The sequence below is a fragment of the Triturus cristatus genome, chromosome 4_2, assembly GCF_964204655.1.
Source record: "Triturus cristatus chromosome 4_2, aTriCri1.1, whole genome shotgun sequence".
In the NCBI taxonomy this organism is placed as follows: domain Eukaryota; kingdom Metazoa; phylum Chordata; class Amphibia; order Caudata; family Salamandridae; genus Triturus; species Triturus cristatus.
The window spans coordinates 364,390,173-364,414,527 of NC_140586.1; the positions used below are offsets into that span (position 1 = coordinate 364,390,173).

The window sequence follows — 24,355 nt, forward strand, 5'->3', positions numbered from 1 at the left end:
AACTTCTAAAAACTTGCCCGCGCGCAAAGTAAGGCATAACACGGGCGCCAGGCTGGCTAAGTGACCTGTGTGGTGAGGCTGCCAGGCCCCCGTGAGCTCACGGGTTCTGTCAGATGCTTTGGAGAAGTGAAACTGACTAGGTTTACATATAGCAATAGCAGGACCTCCACCCGGCGCCCCTGCCCCTCCTTCCCGCTCTCTCTCTTTTGCGAGCAGGCAGCGACCTCCTTCTGTGATGCCTGGCAGAAACATGGATTATTATTTCAGACTTCAGAGGCACCCTCAGGAGAGCACTTTTACATTTTTGTGTTACAGGGTGACATGAGCTTTATCCCAAAAACCGGCACAAGTATTTAAAATCAACATAAGTGCCGGGACGCCGGGATAGACCTTTGAAAACCGGGACCGTCTGGGGAAAACTGGGACTGTCTGGGGAAACTCGGGACTGTCTGGGGAAATCCGGGACGTCTGGTCACCCTACCTATACTCATATCTTTAACTTTACATACTAAACACTAGTCAATTTCTTAACAATTAATACAAAAACGTTAAGTTAATACACATCAGTTGTTTAGTTTGTTTATATTTCACGTTTTACTTAATCTTCCATTTCCCAATAATGCTGGTTATTTCTTTGATGTTATGTTTCTGTAGTGTTTTTGTGAAGCATCACTCCTCTTGTATGGCGAATACTTTGAAATGAGTCGCATCCATGCGTTTATAAGGGGTAACGATTGAGAGCTCCAGAGTGGAGGCTGAAGGCAGTGCAAGTTTCCCACAGTGCCGGTCAGTGGGTTAAAAAGGTGTTCAGAATAAAGGCTCTTCCAATCCTTGGCCTCTCTGCTGAGCGTACAGGGCAATGGTCATGTGGGCCTGTTGGAAATTGATCCTTTGCAAATGTGTGCGAAGGAGGTACACAGTGGCCAAAGTATTGACACAGGGAAAGGAAAGGAAAATGCATTACTTGCAGGTGAGTTGGTGCACTCACTGAGTGGCTAAGTGAAGGACATGAGAAAAGTGCATTCAAGAGAGTGAAAAGAGTGTGCTGAGGAGGAAAGAGCTGAGATGTGAGATATGCAGATGGTGGATTTTAGAAAGATATGAAGAGAAACATGGCACACTTTGACTCGCGGTTTCTGAACTCTCACCTCCCAGCTCCCCGTTCCCTCAAGGCCGTTTGGAATTCCCCATTACGCCTGACTCTGGCACTTTTTCCTGGCCCCTTGACTCCTTTCAGTAATAAGGCTCTTTAAAAAGCCACTCTTTTAGCTGCTTGTATCCAACTATAAACCATTTTACCAAACCGGTGTCAGCGAGTTAGTGTGGTTAAGCAGGGTATTTCTGGGGATGCTCTGTCCTCACAGCAGCAAAGCGGGATGTTAACACTGAACGAGTAAAAGAAGAGGGAGTGATGCAGGCCTCTTCCAGCCGAATCCAGTGCTCCCCGCCCCCAGGGCTGAACTCCAAGAGATAAAGACCTGGCTGCCATGGACTCATGAGCCTGTTAATAAGTTATCCGAGGACAGCAGAACATGTTGTGTAAAATACCCAAGTCAGTTTAGGAAAATGGAAAAAAAATGTTTCATCGCCCCCCCCCCCCCCCTCTTGTCCCATCAACAATAACAAAATCAATTGTAGGACCGTAACTTGGACATATGAAGTTTCAAAAAGAGAACTTTGATCATACCAACAAGCCCAAATCTCAAACTGACGCAGCAAACAATCAATGGAAAACCAACTTCTAAGTCCCAAAACCAAAGACTGCCCCCAAGCAGGCTATTTCTGAATCTCAAAGCTACTTTCTAATTAACTCTAGTAAATCTTCCAATCAGGACTCTCATCCAGAGAAATATTCCCAAAATTGTTTTCAAGATCCTAAAAATTAAAAATGAGAACTCCCCAAGAAAGCAATTATTATAAATTGGATCTCTAGTTGGCAGAGGTATGCGCCCTGTCCAAGTTGGGACCACAAGGGGGGGCGCTAGGTGGCGCACAAGCTACATGGCCGCACTGCTGTGACGCTCCTGCAGCTTGGGCCATTTATCCGCTTGTTTATCCTGCCCAGAAGGCTACGGGGAGCGATCCTCCATACTGATGGAGAGCATTTGACCCGGTCATCCCGCGGTAATAATTTCGGCAGCTGAGAACGCAGCGTGTCGCCGCTGTGGCGACCTGACAGAGCTGTGACTTCTGCTCAGCGCTGCTGGAGTCAGATCCGGCTGAGAGTGGTACGCGACCTCCGCGGCGCCCACGTGGTGTCTGGGCCGTACGTCTGTTCCCGGTGAGACCTGTGGCGCTTGTGTGCTGTGTCGGCGGTTGCGGTTTGGACGTGCTGCAGAGGAACCGGCTGCTTCTCGCACTACCATAAGGTAGGCTGGGACCGAGAGAATACGAACCCCTGCTGGTCCTCCCCCCATCGCGGCTGTGATCAGTCACGGAGCAGGCGTACGGATTGCATGCGTGCAGGGCCCTGATACACGGTCCTTCTGATGCTTCTGGAGCCCACTCGGGGCACACAGAGGAAACCCAACATAAACCACACCGAAGACCCACATATGCCTTTCCCATGGGGTATTTGAGTGCGGTGGCGAGAAGGCCAGGATAATGGTTTGAGAGTAGGTGCTCCAGGATCGCCAGAGTCATACTGAAGAGACAACATAGGGGGCAGATGAGGCAGAGTTGCTTCCCCTGACTGCGCAACATAACGTGTAAGCAAATTCAACGTTAGCAGCACTTACTGTACTGTGAAACAAAGCACGCAGTATCCCCGTCCTAACGGACATCTTTTTGCTTTGCAAGCCGGTCGTATAAGGCACCGCTGATTTAATTAGGTGTGGATTCGTGGACTGCTCCCCGGGGGATATAACCCTTCAGCATTGCAGACCAGGACAATTCCCTTTGGCAGTAGAACGTTTCCTCCTCCCCCTGTTACCTGGGTGTGCTTGCAACATTTAAGAAGGTAATGTCAAGACAGTAAAGCCTACAAAATGGGGAAGCCTAACACAAAGCAAACCCGGCTGCCCTTTGAAACTAAGAAAGTCACCCGGTCGCAACAGGACGAGCCTGAAAATACAGGTGGAGAACAGGAACAGGGGCCGTCACGGATACAGGAGGATGATGTAAAACTCCTACTGGCAATGCAACAAAGCCTCGCCTCCATCAAGGGTAAGATGGACTCTATGAATGCTTGAATGGATAGCATTGTACTTAAACTGAACAAGCACGACAAATGTATAAACGAGACTGAGCGCTGCATTTCTGACACAGAAGACAACACGTTGAAAATTCAAAAACAAATGGCACAGATGGACAAATTGCTTAGAGTCATCGCTGCTAAGAACTAAGACCTCGAGGCACGCAGCAGACGCAACAATATTGGAGTTATTGGTATTCCGGAGAGTACCAACACAGGCCAGATGTAAGAATTTGAGAGACTGCTGCGTGGAGCGATTGGCGCTGAATCCTTCTCTTCACAATTAATAGTCGAGAGGGCGCATCGCTCCTTGGGCCCCAGACCGCCACCAGGGAGTCCACCCGGTCCAATCATCGCAAGAATGCTCAATTATCATGATGTGGCCCTCAAAGTGGCCAGGCAGAAGCGGCACCTCATGTTCGAAGGTAACAAATTTACCATCTATCCCGACTTCACAGCCGCTGTCCAAAAAGATCGGCGAAAATTAATTCCAGCCAAGCAAAAACTTCGTCAGGCGCAAATAGATTATGCATTAATGTATCCGGCTCGACTACGAGTAACGCATCAAGGAAAACAAGATTTCTTCACCAATGCACAACTAATGGATGATTTCTTGAAACGCATCAAAAGACCAAGCGGTCCCCCTACCACACAGGAACCATCATCAGGATCTTTGTCCACAGCCTTGGAATAGCCATAAATTCCGACTTGACTGTCTCCCGCTCCTCTGTCCTTCCCGGCCCCGGTCTACTCCTCCTGCACTGTATTGGGACTCTGAAACTGAAATGAAAACGCGGCAGAAGGACTTTGCTGAGACACCATGTACAGATAAGTGCCTTACTGGGACGGTTTGACAAATTGTACCGAGCACCCCTTCCCCTAGCGAGTTTCCTCTGTATACTCCACAACTCAGAGGGAAGGGTGAAATCGTGCATGACCCTAGTAGTCCCCCACCTAAGGGCGATCCCCTCTAATGCAGATTGAAATGGAGCGTAATTTTTGTTGTTTCGGGCAATGTGGCTGGCGGAGGGAATGTTTTTTCTGGCATGATTGGGATGCTACAGTGGGAGGGGGTGGGATGGTTTTCGTTATGGAGAAATGAAACACTACGTAAAAATACATGAATGGAATCTTTATTGTATACACCACACCAGATTTCTAGATGTAGATCTTATATCCCTCTTGCATTAAACTGCACTTGCTCGTATGGCTCGCTCTGAAATTACTTAATCACTTAAATTACTCTAACAAATCAACCGTGGTTGATATAGGTGCACTTCAGTGGGGAAAGATGTGAAGGATCTAGATAGGGTAAATTCTTACGTCTTCACCAAAAGGTGAGCAAGGAAAATCTTCCTTTTTGTTTATTTACCCTCACACACCCTAGTGGTGTCATGCTTCATCATCGGGTCACCCCGACGCCTAAAAGTCGGGGTGGGCTCAACCACAGTGTTGGGAGCTCTTGATAGAAGTTGTTGACCTGGGGGGCTGAATAAGTTAAAATACCTCAAACAGATCCCCGGTATCCCTTTATTCTTGGGTCTGTCTGGATAACTAAAAAACAAATATTGGGTCTTATTAGGAATCTTATGGTCCTAAGACCCTAGTGCCAACATGTTTCAGTCCTATAATGGCCGTAAAGGTCCTGGACTTTCATCAGGGCTAGGTTGGGCCTCCCTAGGAGACAGGACAGACGGGAATTCCCTATCCTGTACGTGGTGCAAGGGCAGAGTAGCTGCTCCTTGTTTGGGTGATTGATTATTTACCAATCATATATTATACTCCATCCGTAAAGAGAAAAACAGACAACAAAGAAAGACACAAAAACAAAAACAACATACATTTGTATAGTAATGTCATAGTGTCTCTGCAATACTGTGTCCCACATTGCGTGCTCTGGAAATAATTAAAGAACCACATGTGCCAAATTGTGTCTATGACATAGTGGTAATCAATTTCTTCCAAACTCGTGCCACTCACGTGCATATCTTCACATAATGCTATTACGTGACAGATGAATTGTGGGGTGGCGATTGTACTCAAAGACTGACCAAAATTCATGTCAGTACGTCTATATATTCACTAGTAACACACTCCATGCCTCACACTCACTCCACATTCATACCGTGTTTGTGAATAGAATAACGGTAATCTTAGTCATGTTCATTTATCATTATCCCTCCTCATCATGATTTTGTGCGTAAAAAATGAAACAAAACATTCCCTTACCCAATTCTTGAATGGTTTCTGTATCTCAGGGGACCGTAAAGCATCTAGGGGTAGCTCTATAGTCAAACCCTAAAATTATGACCCCAGGAAGTTAAGGGAAACGTAGGTAAATATAGTGAGTGGTTTTTTCTAAAAACCGCGTATCTAGACCCTCGTATTCCCCATGTAGAGGAACACAAGATGAGAACGTTGGCAATAGAACTCAAAATGCCTATCCGTAACTTACTTCTTCAAGAGTCCTGCCCCGCGTGCACACCTACTTGGCTTCGGTTCCCGGCTTTCGCGTTAGTAATGCGAACGAGCCGCGTTTTTGTACCTTTGTGTTGTCATAGGTACTGATTGGTAGGCGACACTCGGCGCGGTCAGAAGTACGTAATGACGCCTATGACGTACAAGGAATCATGGGAATTGTAGTTCCTTGTATTAATTGTGAGATACTACGGAAAATGTATATCTTGACATATCGTCTTAATTTCTTTTCTCATTGTAAACAGACATAAAATCAAGATAACGTGCAATACTTAAGCGTTAGATGCAGTCTGTGTTGTCATAGGTACTGATTGTTAGGCGACACTCGGCGCGGTCAGAAGTACGTAATTACGCCTATGACGTACAAGGAATCAAGGGAATTGTAGTTCCTTGTAATAATTGCGAGATACTACGGAAAATGTGTATCTTCTGACATATCATCTTAAATTATTGTCTCATTGTAAACAGACACAACATCAAAATAACGCGCAATACTTAAGCGTTAGATGCACTCTATGGTGTTGTGTCAGTAAGATATGTGAAGCACTATGTTTTTCTGCTTCTCCGATCGATGACACGAATATGTTATGCAAAACTGTTTGTTTAATTAAATTATACACGAGTCCCAAATTTAATTAAAAAGGGTGTCGGTATAAGTGATAATTAAATAGGCTCATGCTATGGGTAAACCTAAGTAGGTTTCTCGAGCCGGGTAGAAAAACAACGTACTCTAACAGTGATCGTGGGGACTGTGAATGCCCAATTTGTGAAAAACCTTTTGATGCAATAAAGTCATTAATACATATGAACAGTTCTCACTAATCCCCTAGTGATAGCCATTCGGAGAATTTTGATTTGAGTCTTGGTATACTATGAGAAATATTTTCCTTGTATAGGGACTGATGCAAAGTTGTAGAGTATACGATGATCATATTCATATTCCCTTCATGAAAGGCAGATATGCAAGCCATATAATAACGTGTTCAGGTACTGTTATTTAAAAAATTGATGAATCAACGCTCATATGGCCACCATATTAAGGTCCCTAAGTTGGATATACAGTTTTAGGGAGCATATTAATACGCAGATATAGGGCCTAGTTGTAATTTAATCCCTTTCCTTCATCTATTTAGTTGGTTCCAGGGTATGCAGTCATTTAGGCCCCTTTCATGAGTTTTTAATCGATGGACCCAACGTTGTTCACGTTCCAGGAGTTTGCGTTGGAGGTTATTCACAGGTTTGATTTTTTCTATGATGGTCCACTTTATCTCTGTGTCCTTGTGTTTTTTATCATTATAGTGTGCAGTCAGTTTAGTTGCTGTTATTGCACGTCTTATTGTGCTCCTATGTTCACTGATGCGCACTTTTACTTTTCGACTTGTCATTCCGATATACATTAGGTCACATGGGCACTTGATCATATAGATCACTGCTTCAGAGTTACAATTGGTGTGTGTTCTCTGTTCCCATGGAGAGTGTAATCCTAATTCTATTGTTTTGGTGTGTTCAGTAAATGGACATGCTACACATGAGCCACATGGGTAGTGTCCCGTAACCTGAGGCGTTCTCCAGAGAGTTGATTGACTGGTAGTTTTTGGTGTATATGTGTCAGTATGTACCAGTACATCTCTCAGACTTGTGTTCCTTTTAAATGAGAACATAGGTTTCTCAAAAGATATTGTGTTAGAGGTCGAAATGGACCACTTTTTGTTTATTATCTTCTTTAGGTCATTAGAAGATGTATTATATGTTGTAACACATATCAATTGGTCAGAGTGTTTTTTTGCATGTGTCTCCAATAGAGCCTCTCTTGGTGTGTTACGGGCTCTCTTGTTTGCTCTATCTACAATCTTAATCGGGTACATTTTTTGTTTGAGTTTGTTAGTGAGGATAGCTGCTTCCTTTTTGTATGTTTCAAGATCAGAGCAGTTCCTGCGAACCCTTAAGAACTGACCTACAGGTAGATTTTCCCTTAATGAGCGTGGATGTGCGCTATCAAATCTGAGTAGGCTGTTCTTATCTGTAGCTTTGGTAAATAGAGTTCTTAAGGGTACCTTCACTAGCTGTGAAGATTACGTCTAGAAAGGATATTCTTTCTTTGTTCATTGTCATTGTGAAATGGAGATGGGGATTCAAACTGTTGATCCATGTCTTAAATGTTTCAAGACCAGCCGTATCTCGTTCCCAGATCAAGAGGACGTCGTCAATGTATCTATACCAACAAAGTATGTTGGCAGAGAAAGGATTATGTGTCCATATATGTTGATCTTCAAAATGTCCCACGTATAGACAGGCCAGGCTCGGGGCAAATGTACTGCCCATCGAAGTGCCGTGGGTTTGAAGATATATCTGGTTTTCAAACTTGAAGAAGTTTTCAGTGAGTGCCAAATGGATAAGGGTGGTGATCCATTCAATTGGTGCCGCCCATGGCCATTCTTCTTTTTTGAGGATCTCTTCAACTACCCTAATACTCTCAGCCTGAGGAATGTTTGTATATAACGCCTCAACGTCAAGGCTGACCAGGATGTTCTTATCTGGATTATATTGTATCCTATCCAGTCGATTGAAAAGATGTTTGGTATCCTGTACATAGGATTTGATCTTCGTTACGAGAGGTCGCAGGAACCAATCCGTGTATTTGGATAGAGGTTCAAGAATGGACCCTATCCCAGAGACAATTGGTCTTCCTGGCGGTGGTATTTTCCCTTTATGTATTTTCGGGATTGTGTAAAATAAGGGTATTCTTGGGTCCTCCTGATTCAAGAAGTCATGTTCCTTCTTTGTAATCCACTCCCGGTCTAGTGCATTTGCTGTCAACGTAGAGATGGTTGTTTTAATCCGTTGTGTAGGGTCTCTATTGATCTTTTTATAGTACTTAGTATCTGCCAGTAAATTCATACATGCAGTCCTATAGGCACTAGTGCTTTGGATAACCGTGGCTCCACCTTTATCCGCCGGTTTTATAATCATGTCCGTCCTGGATTGAAGGGAGGTCAAGGCTTCTCGTTCCTTCTTGCTCAGGTTGTTGAATGTGTTTTTCCTGACTTGGAGTAGTTCTACCTCCTTCGTCACAGCTTCTTCAAAGGAGAGTACCTCCGGGGGCATCATGTTGGTTGGAGGATAAAAAGTTGATTTACACCTTAAATCCGTATGGGTTTCGTCCACCTGTGGGTCCTCTTTGTCCTTAAAGAATGTTTTCAAGCGGATCTTCCGGAAGAAGTCTCCCAATTCACATCGTAAACGGAATTTGTCCAAGTGTGATGTAGGTACAAACCCTAGGCCCTTTTCAAGTACTGTTTCCTCATCTGTAGTGAGGGTGATGTCCGTCAGATTTACCACTAGTCTCTCATGTTGCTCGTTCCTGGTAGTTGGTCCCTGGTGTTGCTCCGTGTGTTCATGGAGCTCCGATCTTCTTCCCTAGGACTCTTTTGTTCCCTCTTCTTCCACGTCTGCCTCTCCTGCCGCCCTGTCCTAAAAAACGTTGGTTGAAGTCGGGCTGATAGTAGGAACCCATAGGGAATTGGGCAGGGCCATGGAATGGGATTGGTCCAAACGGGGCGGGCCATGGGTACATCTGCTGGTGTCCATATCTTTGATTGTAGTTGCCTCTCCGTGGTCTTCTGCCCCTGCCTCGCCTGCTCTTATTTGATCCATCACTAAACCAGTTGTCATAGTCAGAGTCCGATGATACCGTCTGTTCACTATATACAGATCCTGAGTCCGAATTCTCTTGACCTTTATAGTCGTCTCGGATGTAAGGGTAAACCTTTTCGTGACTAAACTTTTTTAGGTCTTTTTGTAGTTTGTTGATTTTGCTTTGCATGAGATAATCTTTATGTTCACTTATCTCTTTATTCACTTCCTCAAGTTTTTTCTTGTATAAGGATAGTTTTATCTCAGTCATCAACGAATCCTCACTCATTTTGATTTTGATCAATAGAGCATCTGCTAAACGTTTGGCTGTATTGATGATTAAAATTAGCCAATCGCGTGAGCATCTCCACGCGATTAGAGACCATTCCTTTTTAAACTGAGGGTCTTCGAGAAAGATCCTTGGTGCATTAGTGACAAGTAATCCTGTTGGTGCTGTATTGCCTCTGAGGTACTCCGTCATAATGGCTCCATGTAACAAAATTTTCATTTGGTTACGTTTTAATTCTTTCAGCTCATCCCAATTCTGAGCCTGGGAAAGGTTCTGACTGATGTTCGTGTCCGGTAATAGTGAGGGTCCTGCTAAAATGGCAGATGCTATATCGTCTGAATAGCCAATACCCAATTGTTCTGCCATATTTATACAGATAGATGATCTGCTCTATCCTTTATGTATCGTTAAAAGGAGGGAGAGAGTCTTGATATTATTTATTTGGAGCGTGAAAAGAGTGTTAGTGCAAATGAGGGATATCAGGAAAATAGATAGTGAGTTATATTACAGATAATTTCTGTTGATACACCCTACAGCTGTGCGCTGCGCTAATCATATGTTCACATTAAAGGTAAAATAGAAAAAAACTTTTTTTCAATACCTGGAAGGGTAAAGAGGTTACAAAGTTAGAGTAACTCCTCCTATGTTATAGTCACTTAATCACTTAAATTACTCTAACAAATCAACCGTGGTTGATATAGGTGCACTTCAGTGGGGAAAGATGTGAAGAATCTAGATAGGGTAAATTCTTACGTCTTCACCAAAAGGTGAGCAAGGAAAATCTTCCTTTTTGTTTATTTACCCTCACACACCCTAGTGGTGTCATGCTTCATCATCGGGTCACCCCGACGCCTAAAAGTCGGGGTGGGCTCAACCACAGTGTTGGGAGCTCTTGATAGAAGTTGTTGACCTGGGGGGCTGAATAAGTTAAAATACCTCAAACAGATCCCCGGTATCCCTTTATTCTTGGGTCTGTCTGGGTAACTAAAAAACAAATATTGGGTCTTATTAGGAATCTTATGGTCCTAAGACCCTAGTGCCAACATGTTTCAGTCCTATAATGGCCGTAAAGGTCCTGGACTTTCATCAGGGCTAGGTTGGGCCTCCCTAGGAGACAGGACAGACGGGAATTCCCTATCCTGTACGTGGTGCAAGGGCAGAGTAGCTGCTCCTTGTTTGGGTGATTGATTATTTACCAATCATATATTATACTCCATCTGTAAAGAGAAAAACAGACAACAAAGAAAGACACAAAAACATCATACATTTGTATAGTAATGTCATAGTGTCTCTGCAATACTGTGTCCCACATTGCGTGCTCTGGAAATAATTAAAGAACCACATGTGCCAAATTGTGTCTATGACATAGTGGTAATCAATTTCTTCCAAACTCGTGCCACTCACGTGCATATCTTCACTTATACCAACACCCTTTTTAATTAAATTTGGGACTCGTGTATAATTTAATTAAACAAACAGTTTTGCATAACATATTCGTGTCATCGATCGGAGAAGCAGAAAAACATACAGTGCTTCACATATCTTACTGACAACACCATAGATTGCATCTAACGCTTAAGTATTGCGCGTCATTTTGATGTTGTGTCCGTTTACAATGAGACAATAATTTAAGATGATATGTCAGAAGATACACATTTTCCGTAGTATCTCGCAATTATTACAAGGAACTACAATTCCCTTGATTCCTTGTACGTCATAGGCGTAATTACGTACTTCTGACTGCGCCGAGTGTCGCCTACCAATCAGTACCTATGACAACACAAAGGTACAAAAACGCGGCTCGTTCGCATTACTAACGCGAAAGCCGGGAACCGAAGCCAAGTAGGTGTGCACGCGGGGCAGGACTCTTGAAGAAGTAAGTTACGGATAGGCATTTTGAGTTCTATTGCCAACGTTCTCATCTTGTGTTCCTCTACATGGGGAATACGAGGGTCTAGATACGCGGTTTTTAGAAAAAACCACTCACTATATTTACCTACGTTTCCCTTAACTTCCTGGGGTCATAATTTTAGGGTTTGACTATAGAGCTACCCCTAGATGCTTTACGGTCCCCTGAGATACAGAAACCATTCAAGAATTGGGTAAGGGAATGTTTCGTTTCATTTTTTACGCACAAAATCATGATGAGGAGGGATAATGATAAATGAACATGACTAAGATTACCGTTATTCTATTCACAAACACGGTATGAATGTGGAGTGAGTGTGAGGCATGGAGTGTGTTACTAGTGAATATATAGACGTACTGACATGAATTTTGGTCAGTCTTTGAGTACAATCGCCACCCCACAATTCATCTGTCACGTAATAGCATTATGTGAAGATATGCACGTGAGTGGCACGAGTTTGGAAGAAATTGATTACCACTATGTCATAGACACAATTTGGCACATGTGGTTCTTTAATTATTTCCAGAGCACGCAATGTGGGACACAGTATTGCAGAGACACTATGACATTACTATACAAATGTATGTTGTTTTTGTTTTTGTGTCTTTCTTTGTTGTCTGTTTTTCTCTTTACAGATGGAGTATAATATATGATTGATTATTTACCAATCACCCAAACAAGGAGCAGCTACTCTGCCCTTGCACCACGTACAGGATAGGGAATTCCCGTCTGTCCTGTCTCCTAGGGAGGCCCAACCTAGCCCTGATGAAAGTCCAGGACCTTTACGGCCATTATAGGACTGAAACATGTTGGCACTAGGGTCTTAGGACCATAAGATTCCTAATAAGACCCAATATTTGTTTTTTAGTTACCCAGACAGACCCAAGAATAAAGGGATACCGGGGATCTGTTTGAGGTATTTTAACTTATTCAGCCCCCCAGGTCAACAACTTCTATCAAGAGCTCCCAACACTGTGGTTGAGCCCACCCCGACTTTTAGGCGTCGGGGTGACCCGATGATGAAGCATGACACCACTAGGGTGTGTGAGGGTAAATAAACAAAAAGGAAGATTTTCCTTGCTCACCTTTTGGTGAAGACGTAAGAATTTACCCTATCTAGATCTTTCACATCTTTCCCCACTGAAGTGCACCTATATCAACCACGGTTGATTTGTTAGAGTAATTTAAGTGATTAAGTGACTATAACATAGGAGGAGTTTCTCTAACTTTGTAACCTCTTTACCCTTCCAGGTATTGAAAAAAAGTTTTTTTCTATTTTACCTTTAATGTGAACATATCGCTCTGAAATTAGTCAGAAACTACACTTATTAACATGGAATATCAGAGGATTAGGCGACCCACGCAAAGGTAGGCAAGCTTTGGCATACCTGGACCGTCATCAGGTCCAAATTGCAATGCTTCAGGAAACACATCTGGACCCCCGCCACTCCCCCTCATTGGCTCGTAAGTGGGCAGAGTATAGGGTATTCTCTGCATACTCCTCATATTCCAGAGGGACAGCGATACTAATAATGAAACATACTCCCTTCACCCCATGTGGCATGACACAGGATCAGCTAGGACGATACTGCATAATGTGGGGCAGATTAGGCTCGGCCTCTACCATGTTGGTCTGCTGCTATGGACCTAACGTGGATGACCCTGAATTGTTCGCCACACTGTGGGGTAAGATTCTAGATATAGGATCTACGCATATAATATAGTGAGGAGACTTCACTACCACTTTGAACCAAGCGACTGATCGATCTAATCCTCTACCACACCATTACACCAGATCACACAAACTCCTGGAGAGTATAGTGTCCGATAACGGACTTTTAGATACTTGGAGACATGTTCACCAGAGTAGGAATGAAGGCACACATTATACATCAATGCACGCGACATCCACTCGATTGGATTATTGTTTGATATCTAAGGTCCTAGGCCCATGGATTGATACAGTAGAACATCTAGCGAGAACATACTCCGATCACTCCCCGGTCCGATTAATGCTTCTTGAGGGCTCGGGGTATCCCTAAGCAGCTGGAGGCTTATGCCTCTCACCCTGTTGGACACAGTGTTTCGTAGTGAATTGGAGCAAAAAAAAAAAATCAGATTTCTTTCAACAAAATTTAGGTTCAGTTGACTGTCGCGACGGTCTGTGAGGCCTTCAATGTCACGATACAAGGTTTTTGAATCGCTAAAAGCTCAGGAGTCCACCACGACATTCGTGGCACCCTACAGAAATTAGAAGGAAAACTGAAGAGGTTAAAAGCAGAGATGGCCGGAGGCGCAAATGGGATACTTCAACGAGATTTCAGGGAGAAACTCTCAGAATATAATGAAAAAGCAGAATGTGAGGTCCGATTCAGGGGTAAATACTATGTGGCTCACAGATATGGGGAATTATTAAGACCAGGCAGAGCATTTGCAGAAGAAATTCCCAAACCTCGCTTCTCTAGCTATGTACTAGAAATCACAGATGGTGAAGGTAACAGATGCAGAGATAATGCTTACATATTCCATGCATTCACCACTCATACTACACTATATTCTACTAGCAGGCAAGGCACATTAGATTTGGCTGGATATCTGGAGGATGTGGCCCTGGGTTGGCTAGAAGATTCCCAAAGAGAGTTTCTGGCGGCCCCCTTCGAATAAGATGACATTCGTGCTGCCATCATGCATATGAAATCGGGCAAAGCCCCAAGCCTAGATGGGCTGCCAATAGACTTTTATAAAGCATTATTGACCAAATCACTCCCATTTTGAAAATTGTATACGAGGAAGCCCAAACAAATGGTATCCTGCCGCCCTCAATAAGAGAAGTGCTTATTACCTCCCTATTAAAGCCACGAAACTCTGCAGACCAATGCAACTTCTATAAGCCGCTATCCCTCATCAATAATGATGCTAAAATTCTGGCTAAAAAACTGCCCAATAGGTTAACTTTGCTAATGAAAAAATTGGTCCTTCCCGACCAGGCAGGTTTTATCCCAGGACGAGCAACCTCCCACAATCTTTGAGCCTTCTTTTTGATATTACTAAAAGTGGACTCCAATTTGGCGCTCGTGGCAGTCTTCTTAGACACCACAAAAGCATCTGACTCAGTGGAATGGGACGATTTGCTGGGAATTTTGCAACGCATGGGAATGCTAATGGGGTTCTTATCGTGGATAGGCCTCTGTATAGATCCCCGACAGCTAAGGTACTAATTAATGGGCAGATGGCTTTCCAATTATAAGAGGCACTAGGCAGGGCTGTCCGCTATCCCCTTTACTCTTTGCGTTAGCAATTGAACCTCTTGCGACTAAATTGCAGCAGCATCATCAGGACAAAACACTACGATGTTCCATGCGACAGATACTCATCTCCCTCTATGCAGACAACATCACCTTGTACATTAGAGATCCACAGCAGAACCTAAATCCTATCTTGCAAGAATTAATTGTTTTTGGGCACCTCTCAGGAATTCACATTAACTGGGGGAAATCACAAATATTCCCGCTCACGGCTACTGCTACACAGTTCTCACCTGATTTTCCAATATCGTGGTGTGATTGAGGTAAAATATCTGGGAATTCGCATCACTAAAGACCGTGAGGAACTCATGCGCCTTAATTATGGCAGGGCGTTAGAAAATATCACGAGTTGTGTCACACGTTGGATCTCTTTGCCCCTGTCTCTGGCAGGACGAACCTCTTATTAAAATGGGGATTCTCCCACGGTTGCTGTACTTATTTCTGAACATACCATATTACCCCGGCAGACATTTCTTCACAGCCTTACAAACTGAACTGATTAGACCGACATGGGGATGTAAGCAACCAAGACTGCAATGGGACATCATTACTAGACCGTACTCTCATGGTGGGTTTGACGTCCCTAATCTTGAACTATATTACATATGCACCCATGCTCACTACGTACACTATTGGTTCCACCCACCCAGATATATGCCGCAAATAGCAGTGGAGCAATGGCTCGCAGACCCAAATCCTCACAGGCCTGATATTTAGCGCCCCCAAACCATGCGAGAAAGACACCACAACGGTCACGTGTATGGTGGTCGCTTGGTGACGCATAGCTGAACTGCTACATGCACTCATGATGTACTCTCCACTGCTTCCACTGACATACCACCTATGCATACAAGTGCTTCAGGAAACGGTTTAGAAAAGTTATGGCGAGAGCAAATATAACATGCTTGGGTGACCTATACCAAGATGGACAGTTCCGTACCCCAGAACTGATCTTCAGAGCCATCACACCCACGCCTCTAGACATGTTTTTGTATGTGAGACAGAGAGGGCATCAGAGACAATACTCCAGCATACCCATCAGAACCCCCTGTTCAAGACCCACTTCACACAATACTGCAGTCCACGTCATCAGAGCATACGGTCTCTGCTCTATAGCACTCAGCAGCCTACGAGTCATTTCCCCACCCGATCACATTGGGATAGGTGGTTGGGGTGTGAAATATCGGACAATCAGTGGGCATATTGCTGCCTACAAACAGAACAAGTGTCGGCCAGCAGCCAATAGCGTATTATCCATTTCAAATTCCTGCACTGTCTGGACTATACGCCAGCCAAAATGTACAAGTATAAACTAAGAGACAATGATTGATGTGATGGGTGTGGTGTGGTGTAGAGGGTGCAGACATCTCCCATCTGGCGTGGAGTTGCTCCAGTGTTCACGTATAGTGGCAACTGGTCTTTGATGCATTGGAGCAGATGACGTCACTGACGTTGGAAACATCTACTTTGCTGGCCCTTTTGGGATACACTGAACAACTTGACAAAAGTTCTCGCAGATATATCGCTCTTGCACTACTGATGGCCAAGCGCAGGACTGCATGTAGGTGGAGAAGGGGTACAGCTCCAAAGTTCAATGAATGGGCCAGGGACCGAATATTCTATCAAGAACAGATGCTTGCTTATGCAGACTTGCTTCCTCCGACATCAAAAGACATCTGGGAACCTTTGAGAGCATACATGATATCCCACACAGTGGAAACAACTGATGGAAACACAACGTCATAATGGAAGTGAAAAATGTAGTATAGATTCATAAACATAACTAGGAGGAGATACACATAGTACCTCTTGTGAACAGATTGGCCAACGGGTCGTAGATGGGATTAGGCTTACGAACTGTAAATATCTGACATGTTTGCTATAGATAAGAACTGGTAATGCCGTTGCCTGATAATAATGAAATCATAGTGCACATTGCAGTTCACTGCTATCATTTAGAAACATGTTAATAGGTATAGGTCAACACTGTAAAGATCTACAAAATGTTGAATATTGAACATCTGTCATGAATGTATATGCTTCCGGTTCTGCATACATACTTCAGTAATAAGTCTTTTTTATGGATATTACTCTTGGAAACTTAAAGATTTAAAAAAAAAAAAAAAAAAAAAGTAGTGACCACAATCCTAATCGGGGTAAGATCGATACAGACTAAAGGATAACCTGTGCTCACCCTCCAGTAGCTTGGCACAGAGCAGCCAGGCTTATCTAAAGGGGCAATGTGTAAAGTATTTGTGCAACACCCACAAAATAATTTTATAGGAAAATCAAGACCAAAACGACAAAAATCCAATCTGTAGCACCAGAGTTATGCATCTTTAAAGATTAAATCAAAAGGTAGAGAATAGACGTCAATAGCGCCAAAGGGTTACTTTAGGTCGCACTGGACCAGGGCAAATCCAAAGATCAGGCCGACCGCAATGGAGGGCAGGTTGGATATAAGACCCACACAGGGTATGCTGAAAAAGTACCTTGGATCAGTGGCATAGCAAGGGGGTTTGGGGGGTGGGTGGGGCGGTCTGCCCCAAGTGGCACAAGTTTTGGGGGCGGCAGCCTCCCCCAGCTCTTACATAAGTTTGCCGCTGGAGGCAAGCAAAAAAATCATTGCCAACACCCACCCCCCACCAAGGGCTGCAAAGTGCCTAGCTACGCCACTGCCTTGGATGGAGCACGCATCGGCATCTAAGGCTCGATGCGTTGGTTCTGATTCACGCAGTCGGGTTGATGCGTCGATGTCTAGCCTCACAGTTGGGCCCCGCATCGGCATCAAGCCCCTTACGATACTATTGCTGCACTGAACCTCGCAGTTGGATCCTGCATCATCAAGCCACACAGGGATGTACTCCGATCAACACCGAGTCAGTGTCGAAGGGCACTGTGTTGGTTCCGATCGGTGTAAAGTCGTCACTGCATCGATTTTGAAACAAAACAGCTGCAGATTCCACTTACAAAGCCCAGGACTAGATTGCCACCTCAGGTAAGGTAGGAATTACTGATGGCAGAGTCCAACAGCAGCAGCAGAGTTGTAGGAAGTCTTTGATGGCCCTGACACTTCAGAAACAGGACGCAAGCTAGCAAGCCCTTGGTGTGACTCTGGGTTAAAGTGAGATGGTTCCTGTCCATGTCCTCAGCAGGGCAGAAATCAGTAGGACAGCTCAGCAAAGTAGAAAGCAGTTCCTGCAGAGCAGCAGTCAGGCAAAGTGGCAACTGTTGTAGCACAGCAATCTTTACTCCTGCAGAGTTCTTCACAGGTCCAGTAGTGTACTGTCTTGGTAGGGATAGAGCCGCAGTACTTAAACCTAAATGTGCCTTTGAAGTGGGGGTGACTTCAAAGCAGGCCCTTGAAGTGTACAGGTCCCCTTTCATCCCAGTCCTGTCTGCCAGTATATCTGTGGGGACTATTCAGCCATTTGTGTGGGACACATGACACTGCCTATTCAGACATAAGTGTCAGCTCCCCCTCTCTCTTCATGCCCAGGAAGAGCTATAAGAAAGGTAGATGAATGCAGAGGAGTTCTGAGTCACACCCGCTCTTCCTGTGTTCGTGGCTGGCTAGAGGGAATGCACAAAATGCATCTGTCACCCACCCCAGATGTGTATTGGAGATAGGCTTCAAGGCACACAGAGCAGAGAGAGCAGTGAAATGTCCACTTCCTAAAAGTGGCATTTCTAAAACAGTAATGTTAAATCCAATATGTAACATGATGTAGCTACTCCTTTCTAATCTTGAATTACAGCTTATAAGTGTTTTAAGGAATTCCCAATGCTAGCCTATGAGAGGAGTAGGCCCCACAGTAGAGAAAACACATTTAGCGGTTTGTGACTAACAAGACATGTAAAACTTAACAGTACATGTCCTGCCTTTTACTTACACCTTTCCATAAGGCTACCTAGGGCCTACCCCACAGGTGACTTATGTATAATAAAAGGGGAGTTTAAGGCTTGGCAAGTGGTTTTAAATTCCAAGTTTAAGTGGCAGTAAACTGCACACATAGGCCTTGCAATGGCAGGCCTTAAACAGGTTTCAAAGGCTTCTTGTGTGGGTGGTACAACCAGTGCTGCAGGCCAACTAGTAGCATTTAGATTACAGGCCCTGGGTATATGCCATACTACTTTACAAGGGACCTACAAGTAAACTAAATATGCCTATCATGTACTTTAGCATTGGTTAGCAGCGGTAAAGTGCTCAGAGACTGAGGGCCAACAAAGAAGATACAGCAAAAAGAGGTAAGCAAGCAAAAGGTTTGGGGGAAGATCACCCTAAGGACGATAGGTCTAACAGCAATCTGTCCTAAAAAGTTTCTCTTCCACCAATGCACGGATCTCCCAAAGAAAATTATTTTTACAGGCCGCGCATGTCAGCAGCTTTCTACTGAAATCCAGACCACTCTTCCTAGAAAATCTTGCACCACAAATCCCCCTCAATGAAGTTTTCGTTCCAAAAGATAATAAAGCTACGTTCTATGGAAATCTTTCGTAAACCTAAACACATTAGGGCCATTAAACCAACTTAAAAAAATTAGTAGCCTACAGAATAGTTCTTCCAGGGTCTCTCCCAGTAAAGCCACAAAGTAAATTTCGCAAAAAATAGAAAAGATTCTCTTCCGGAGTCCAAAACTGAGAACTTAAAAACACAGCACTATACCTTCAGAAAATGATCCTTCCATCATAAACTCACAATGCATCACACACAAAAAACACCAACGCTACATCTTAAAATACAACTGCTTTTTATGTGCCTCTCTTCTATTCTGGCAGCATGGGAGCAACAAGAGAAACAATGACGCTCAGACACCTTCACAACGGATGAGAGTTAATTGGAAGTTAGAGTGTTGAGGCTCACCATTGCTCAGCCCCATTGACAATGAATCTCCATCTCCTTTTCGGAATCCCTCTTCCTGTTCTGGTGTTGCTGCTGTTTTGTGTGATAAGCGTCGACTTCTCAACGAGATGCCATCTTGTACTGCCATCGTGGGAAGCCTGAAAAGGAGACAGAGGAATTAGCAGAATGAATATACTGGAAACAACTGTTCAAGCTCTGATCAGGCACAGCAAAGGCATGTGAGGAACACCAAGAACGCTCTTCAAGGCTGTTGCTTCTAACAAGACCCAAATTAATTGATACAAGAAAGGTGAAGGGTAACAGTAGTTTATAAATAGGGCTCCCGGTTTTATGGTATTTATTTTTTTGACATTTCCGTCTGTATTTATCCATATTTTTTTTTGTTAATTTTATCTGTATTTATCCATATTTATTTTGGTTTTTGTGGAAAATTAAGCTGAAATTAGTGTATATCCACATTTATTTAACCGATAAATATACACTCATTCTTGAATCCCTGCCAGGTTTCAATGCTGTGAACACCCGCAGGAGATAAATCAATGCACTTATATGAAAATATGCATATTTCAGTATCAACCTTGTGCATATTGTGTATTAAAGCCTCTTTACTAAAATGTATTTCTTTATTAATCCTCTTAACTATCAATTCACACAGCTATTGGCCTGGCAGTCATGGCAGATAGGATTCAGAATTACTCAAAAAGCAACCCAATTTCTGTTTTTATCCACATTTAAAATAAATACAGAGAAGAAAATAATTGTTTTCTGTCTGTATTTATCTGTAAAAATCTGTAAAAACGGAATACAGGGAGCCTTATTTATAAATGACTTGGATTTAGAAAATTGCAATCGGAGATTCAAATAGTATAGATCAGGGCTGTCTAATGTTGGTGCATTGGGGTCAAACCCATTGCATGTTGTCTTGGTAACAACTGACAATGCAAATTTTTCCAATTTACATTCAATGTATATACATTTATCTAATGTGGCTGTCATTATATTAGTGTCTTCGGGGACAAACATTGGACAACCCAAGTTTAGAAGGTATGAAAAACAACACATAGTCCACAGAGGTCAAGTTGTCAAAAACAGGCAATTAACTACTGATGACCCGATTAAAGTCCCCCCCCCCCCCCCCCTAAATTATGATTTTGAAAACGTTTCTCCAAAAAAACATGGAACACAGATTTAACGGTCTGTCCCCAAATATCTCCTTTCAGGGCGTTCACACATCTGCCCATTTCACCACTTTTAGAGAACATGGAATTTTGTCTACTGCTCCTTCTCATTGAGAATCCTCCAACCAGACGTTGGAAATATTAGCAGGGGCTGAAAGTCCGCCATACAGTCTCCACATTCCTTTGGGGTTCCAGAAGTTTTTAGCAGGGCACAAATATGACCGATTTTCATACTTCTATAGGGCAAATCCCACCTCAGTTGCCTTCACTTAACAGAACCAAGTTTTAAACGTGGAGTCAAGAACGAATAGTCTCCTGCTTTGATTACTATGAGCAAAAAGAACAATTGATGGACAGAATGCAGAACAATGGCAATTTTTTTTGCACATCGTGCCATTCCAGTCCAGCCCGAACTGCCAGGCCAGGTCCTCCCTGGACTGGAAACAAGCATTCTAGGACCAGTTTCGGGCTTTCAGCCCTCATCAGCCAGGCTAGCTTGAATCCAGTGGCACAGTGAGCAAGGGACCCACATCTGGGCATACCCATCCCACTTAGGGTGAAAAGTGCTACGCAAACAAATGATGGACGGAATGCTGAATAAATCATACATTCACCCCCAGTCAAGAGATCTGGGTTGAATCCATCATTGTTTTGCTCACCATGCCACTGGTTTCTGGAGGTGGGTCCAGTGCTCTCCATGCCACTGGAGTCAAGCTATCCTGACTGATGAGGGCTGAAAGCCCGAAACTGGTCCTAGGATGCTTGTTTCCAGTCCAGGGAGGACCTGGCCTGGCAGTTCGGGATGGACTGTTCCCATTGGGCGCAGGGTCAAGATTGATTTGCATATGGTTTGGTCTAAACTGGGATGGCATGGTGAACAAAAGGAGAATGGATTTAACCCAGATCTCTTGACTGGGGGTGAATGTATGATTTATTCAGCATTCCGTCCATCATTTGTTTGCGTAGCACATTAATATGAGGTTCTCTCTCCCCAGCATAAAACTAAATCTAATTTCAGAAATTGAGTCTAACTAGAGACACTACATTGGTCAGTTGTGGGATGGGCTAGCTAGCTTCGCAAGCAGATGTAAAACGTTGTGACTCATATTCAGCCGGTTCCATGAGCACTGACGGACCCTATGGGGATGAACTGGGGTTACTGACACTTGAAGATCAGAGAGGTTTTCTGGAAGTCACAAATGAAGAGCTGAGTAAGACAGGGTGACAGAGTAGACATGGGGTTACAAGGAGACAGAGCAGAAAGTAGTCCTTCGGGTTGTGCACACAGCCGGATTTCACAAGGAAGAAAGTTGTTCACAATGTCACATGGGCGAGATTGGCTGGAGATGTTCACATGTGAAAGGCTTGCACAACTGATTATACAGAAAGAGCCGAGGTTAAACAGATTCAGGGAAGACACCAGCATATCATGGCTAATGACATTACATTCATCACCAAAGCCTCCCTCTTACCATTCAGACTGCTGTTGTGCTTCCATTTACCAATGTCCATGACAAGGAAGACATTTTTATAGGAAACTTACAAGTACTATCCTAACTTCTTCCACTATTTGTTGAGCCAACTCCTACATTAGTGTCCTACTACTCCAAAACCTGAACTACTTAATAAACTCTTTCTTTAGGTACCCCTAAATACACAGTCTAACCTCTGGAAAAAGCCCTCAACTTTGCAACCTTATATCATGCATCACAACCCATTCCCAAATCCTTTGTCATTAAGAAGGTTGCAAAGCAGAGCAATTTAAAATTACCTAGCACTCATTTCCCAAATGCAGTCCCGCCACACCCCTCGGTCTATGCTGTCACTCAGCTACACAACTTGCTCCCTAAGTTAACATGACATTTCAACACCCAATGTCCCTGGTGACATGTTCAGATTAAGTCTTAATAGGTTATTGGATCATCAGCTCTAATGCATTGGACTTACATCTTTAAGCCCTTGCGCTGGATGCTATTCCATTTCGATATGTACCAGTTATGTCCTTATTATGCTGCTGATCTCGTGTACATAACCGTTTGTGTCCTGTGAGTTCTATTTCGATATGTGATTTTGTCTGTTTTCCTATTTGACACATGTACTACAACTGTTACCTTCCTTTCCCCACAATTGTAAAGCGCTCTGATATCCCTTGGGATCATGTTCGCGCTATATACAACTTTATAAAAAAATAAATAAGTTATTTGCAGAGTCACACTCAACACAATGTTTTATTGGTGTGAGTAAAACAGCAATATTACAAATGTTAGTTTGTATACAGTATTTGTATATACACATAGGGCACCATACATACAGCAGGTTTGTATTGGGCCCTGGTATTACAGGCATTTATTCTGGAGAAGGCATTCAAGTCTTGCTAGTCCTATATTTCTAGTTGTATCCAGGTCTTATGTGATCAAATAACAAAAGATATTCCCATTTGAAGTTTTCACCCAGTAAGATGCATATCTTTCCTGGATATAATTTTATGTTTTGTAATTAGTCTATGCATAGTTACCTATTGCTTAGGTAGTGCCCAGTTTGTGCCCCCAGACTGTGATCCACTTACAATGTCTGGAATCTCTAGTAGTTTTTAGGCTTGGGTTGAGAGGGGAGGTATCAGCAAGATGTATTACTTACAAAATGTATAGAATGGGCTTTGGGTCAGCCCCCTTTAACCTATAGATTATTTACATACACTGCTTTCAGTCACTGACAGGAGTCATGGCATCCAATATCAGACATGGGGAGTATTTCCCTCACCTCATGGTATGACGTAAAGAGCACAAGGCCCGACTCCATCTTGAGCAGGCCGAGACTCCTTTTTCTCTATTCATGCAGAATCATTAACATGTGTGCTTTTAAAAGCAGATGTCGTTTGTCCTTATCTTTCCAAGAACCTGTGAAAGTGTCAAGCCACTCAGACAATGGCATTGATATGACCCCTGATGCAAAATCATTCTGGAACAAGTGCCTTGTTATCTTTATTTCAAGGTCAGACAAGAACACTAGCCAAAACAGTGTAGTATGAATTTACTTATTTTTACCTTCTTTGTTTATACGAAGGAGTCTTACACTTTTATCTTGATGTAGCATAAGATTATGTAAAACATTCCCATGTCAGATAAGGTACAGTATAAAAGGCCAACACTTGACCACCTGTCAGGAGAGGTCCTTCGTCCCAGATTATCACACAGGATACTGACAGGGTAGATCTGGACTGCCAGAGATGCTGCTGCATCACACTTTCTATTGAAACCTGATAGAGCCAAGTCTGAGAGAAGAGAAAATGGTGTGGAGATTGTTTAATTTTCGCAGGGAGAAAGGCCTCCCCGAATTTTGACCACTACAGTGCTCTGCTGTAAAGAAGTATGCAGTGCGCAGATTTTCACTAAAACTTTTGATACAAATTATACTACTCCATGCTCTCATTATGTAGCACATTAAAGTAGGTCTTAGGGTGTTAGATTTTAAGATAACATTTTAACTGTGCTGTTTTAATGAAATTG

At 43.4% G+C, this 24,355-nt stretch overlaps 1 protein-coding gene across 1 annotated transcript in view; it reads right to left on the reverse strand.

Moving 5' to 3' along the window:
- The window catches only part of SOAT1 (sterol O-acyltransferase 1), a 240,174-nt gene that overhangs the window by 146,373 nt on the left and 69,446 nt on the right, over window positions 1-24,355 (reverse strand). The window contains exon 2 of the mRNA XM_085601804.1: window positions 19,672-19,808. Within this exon, the coding sequence (XP_085457930.1) occupies window positions 19,672-19,798 (127 nt within the window). The 5' untranslated portion in view covers window positions 19,799-19,808. The remainder of the gene's footprint in view (window positions 1-19,671; window positions 19,809-24,355) is intronic.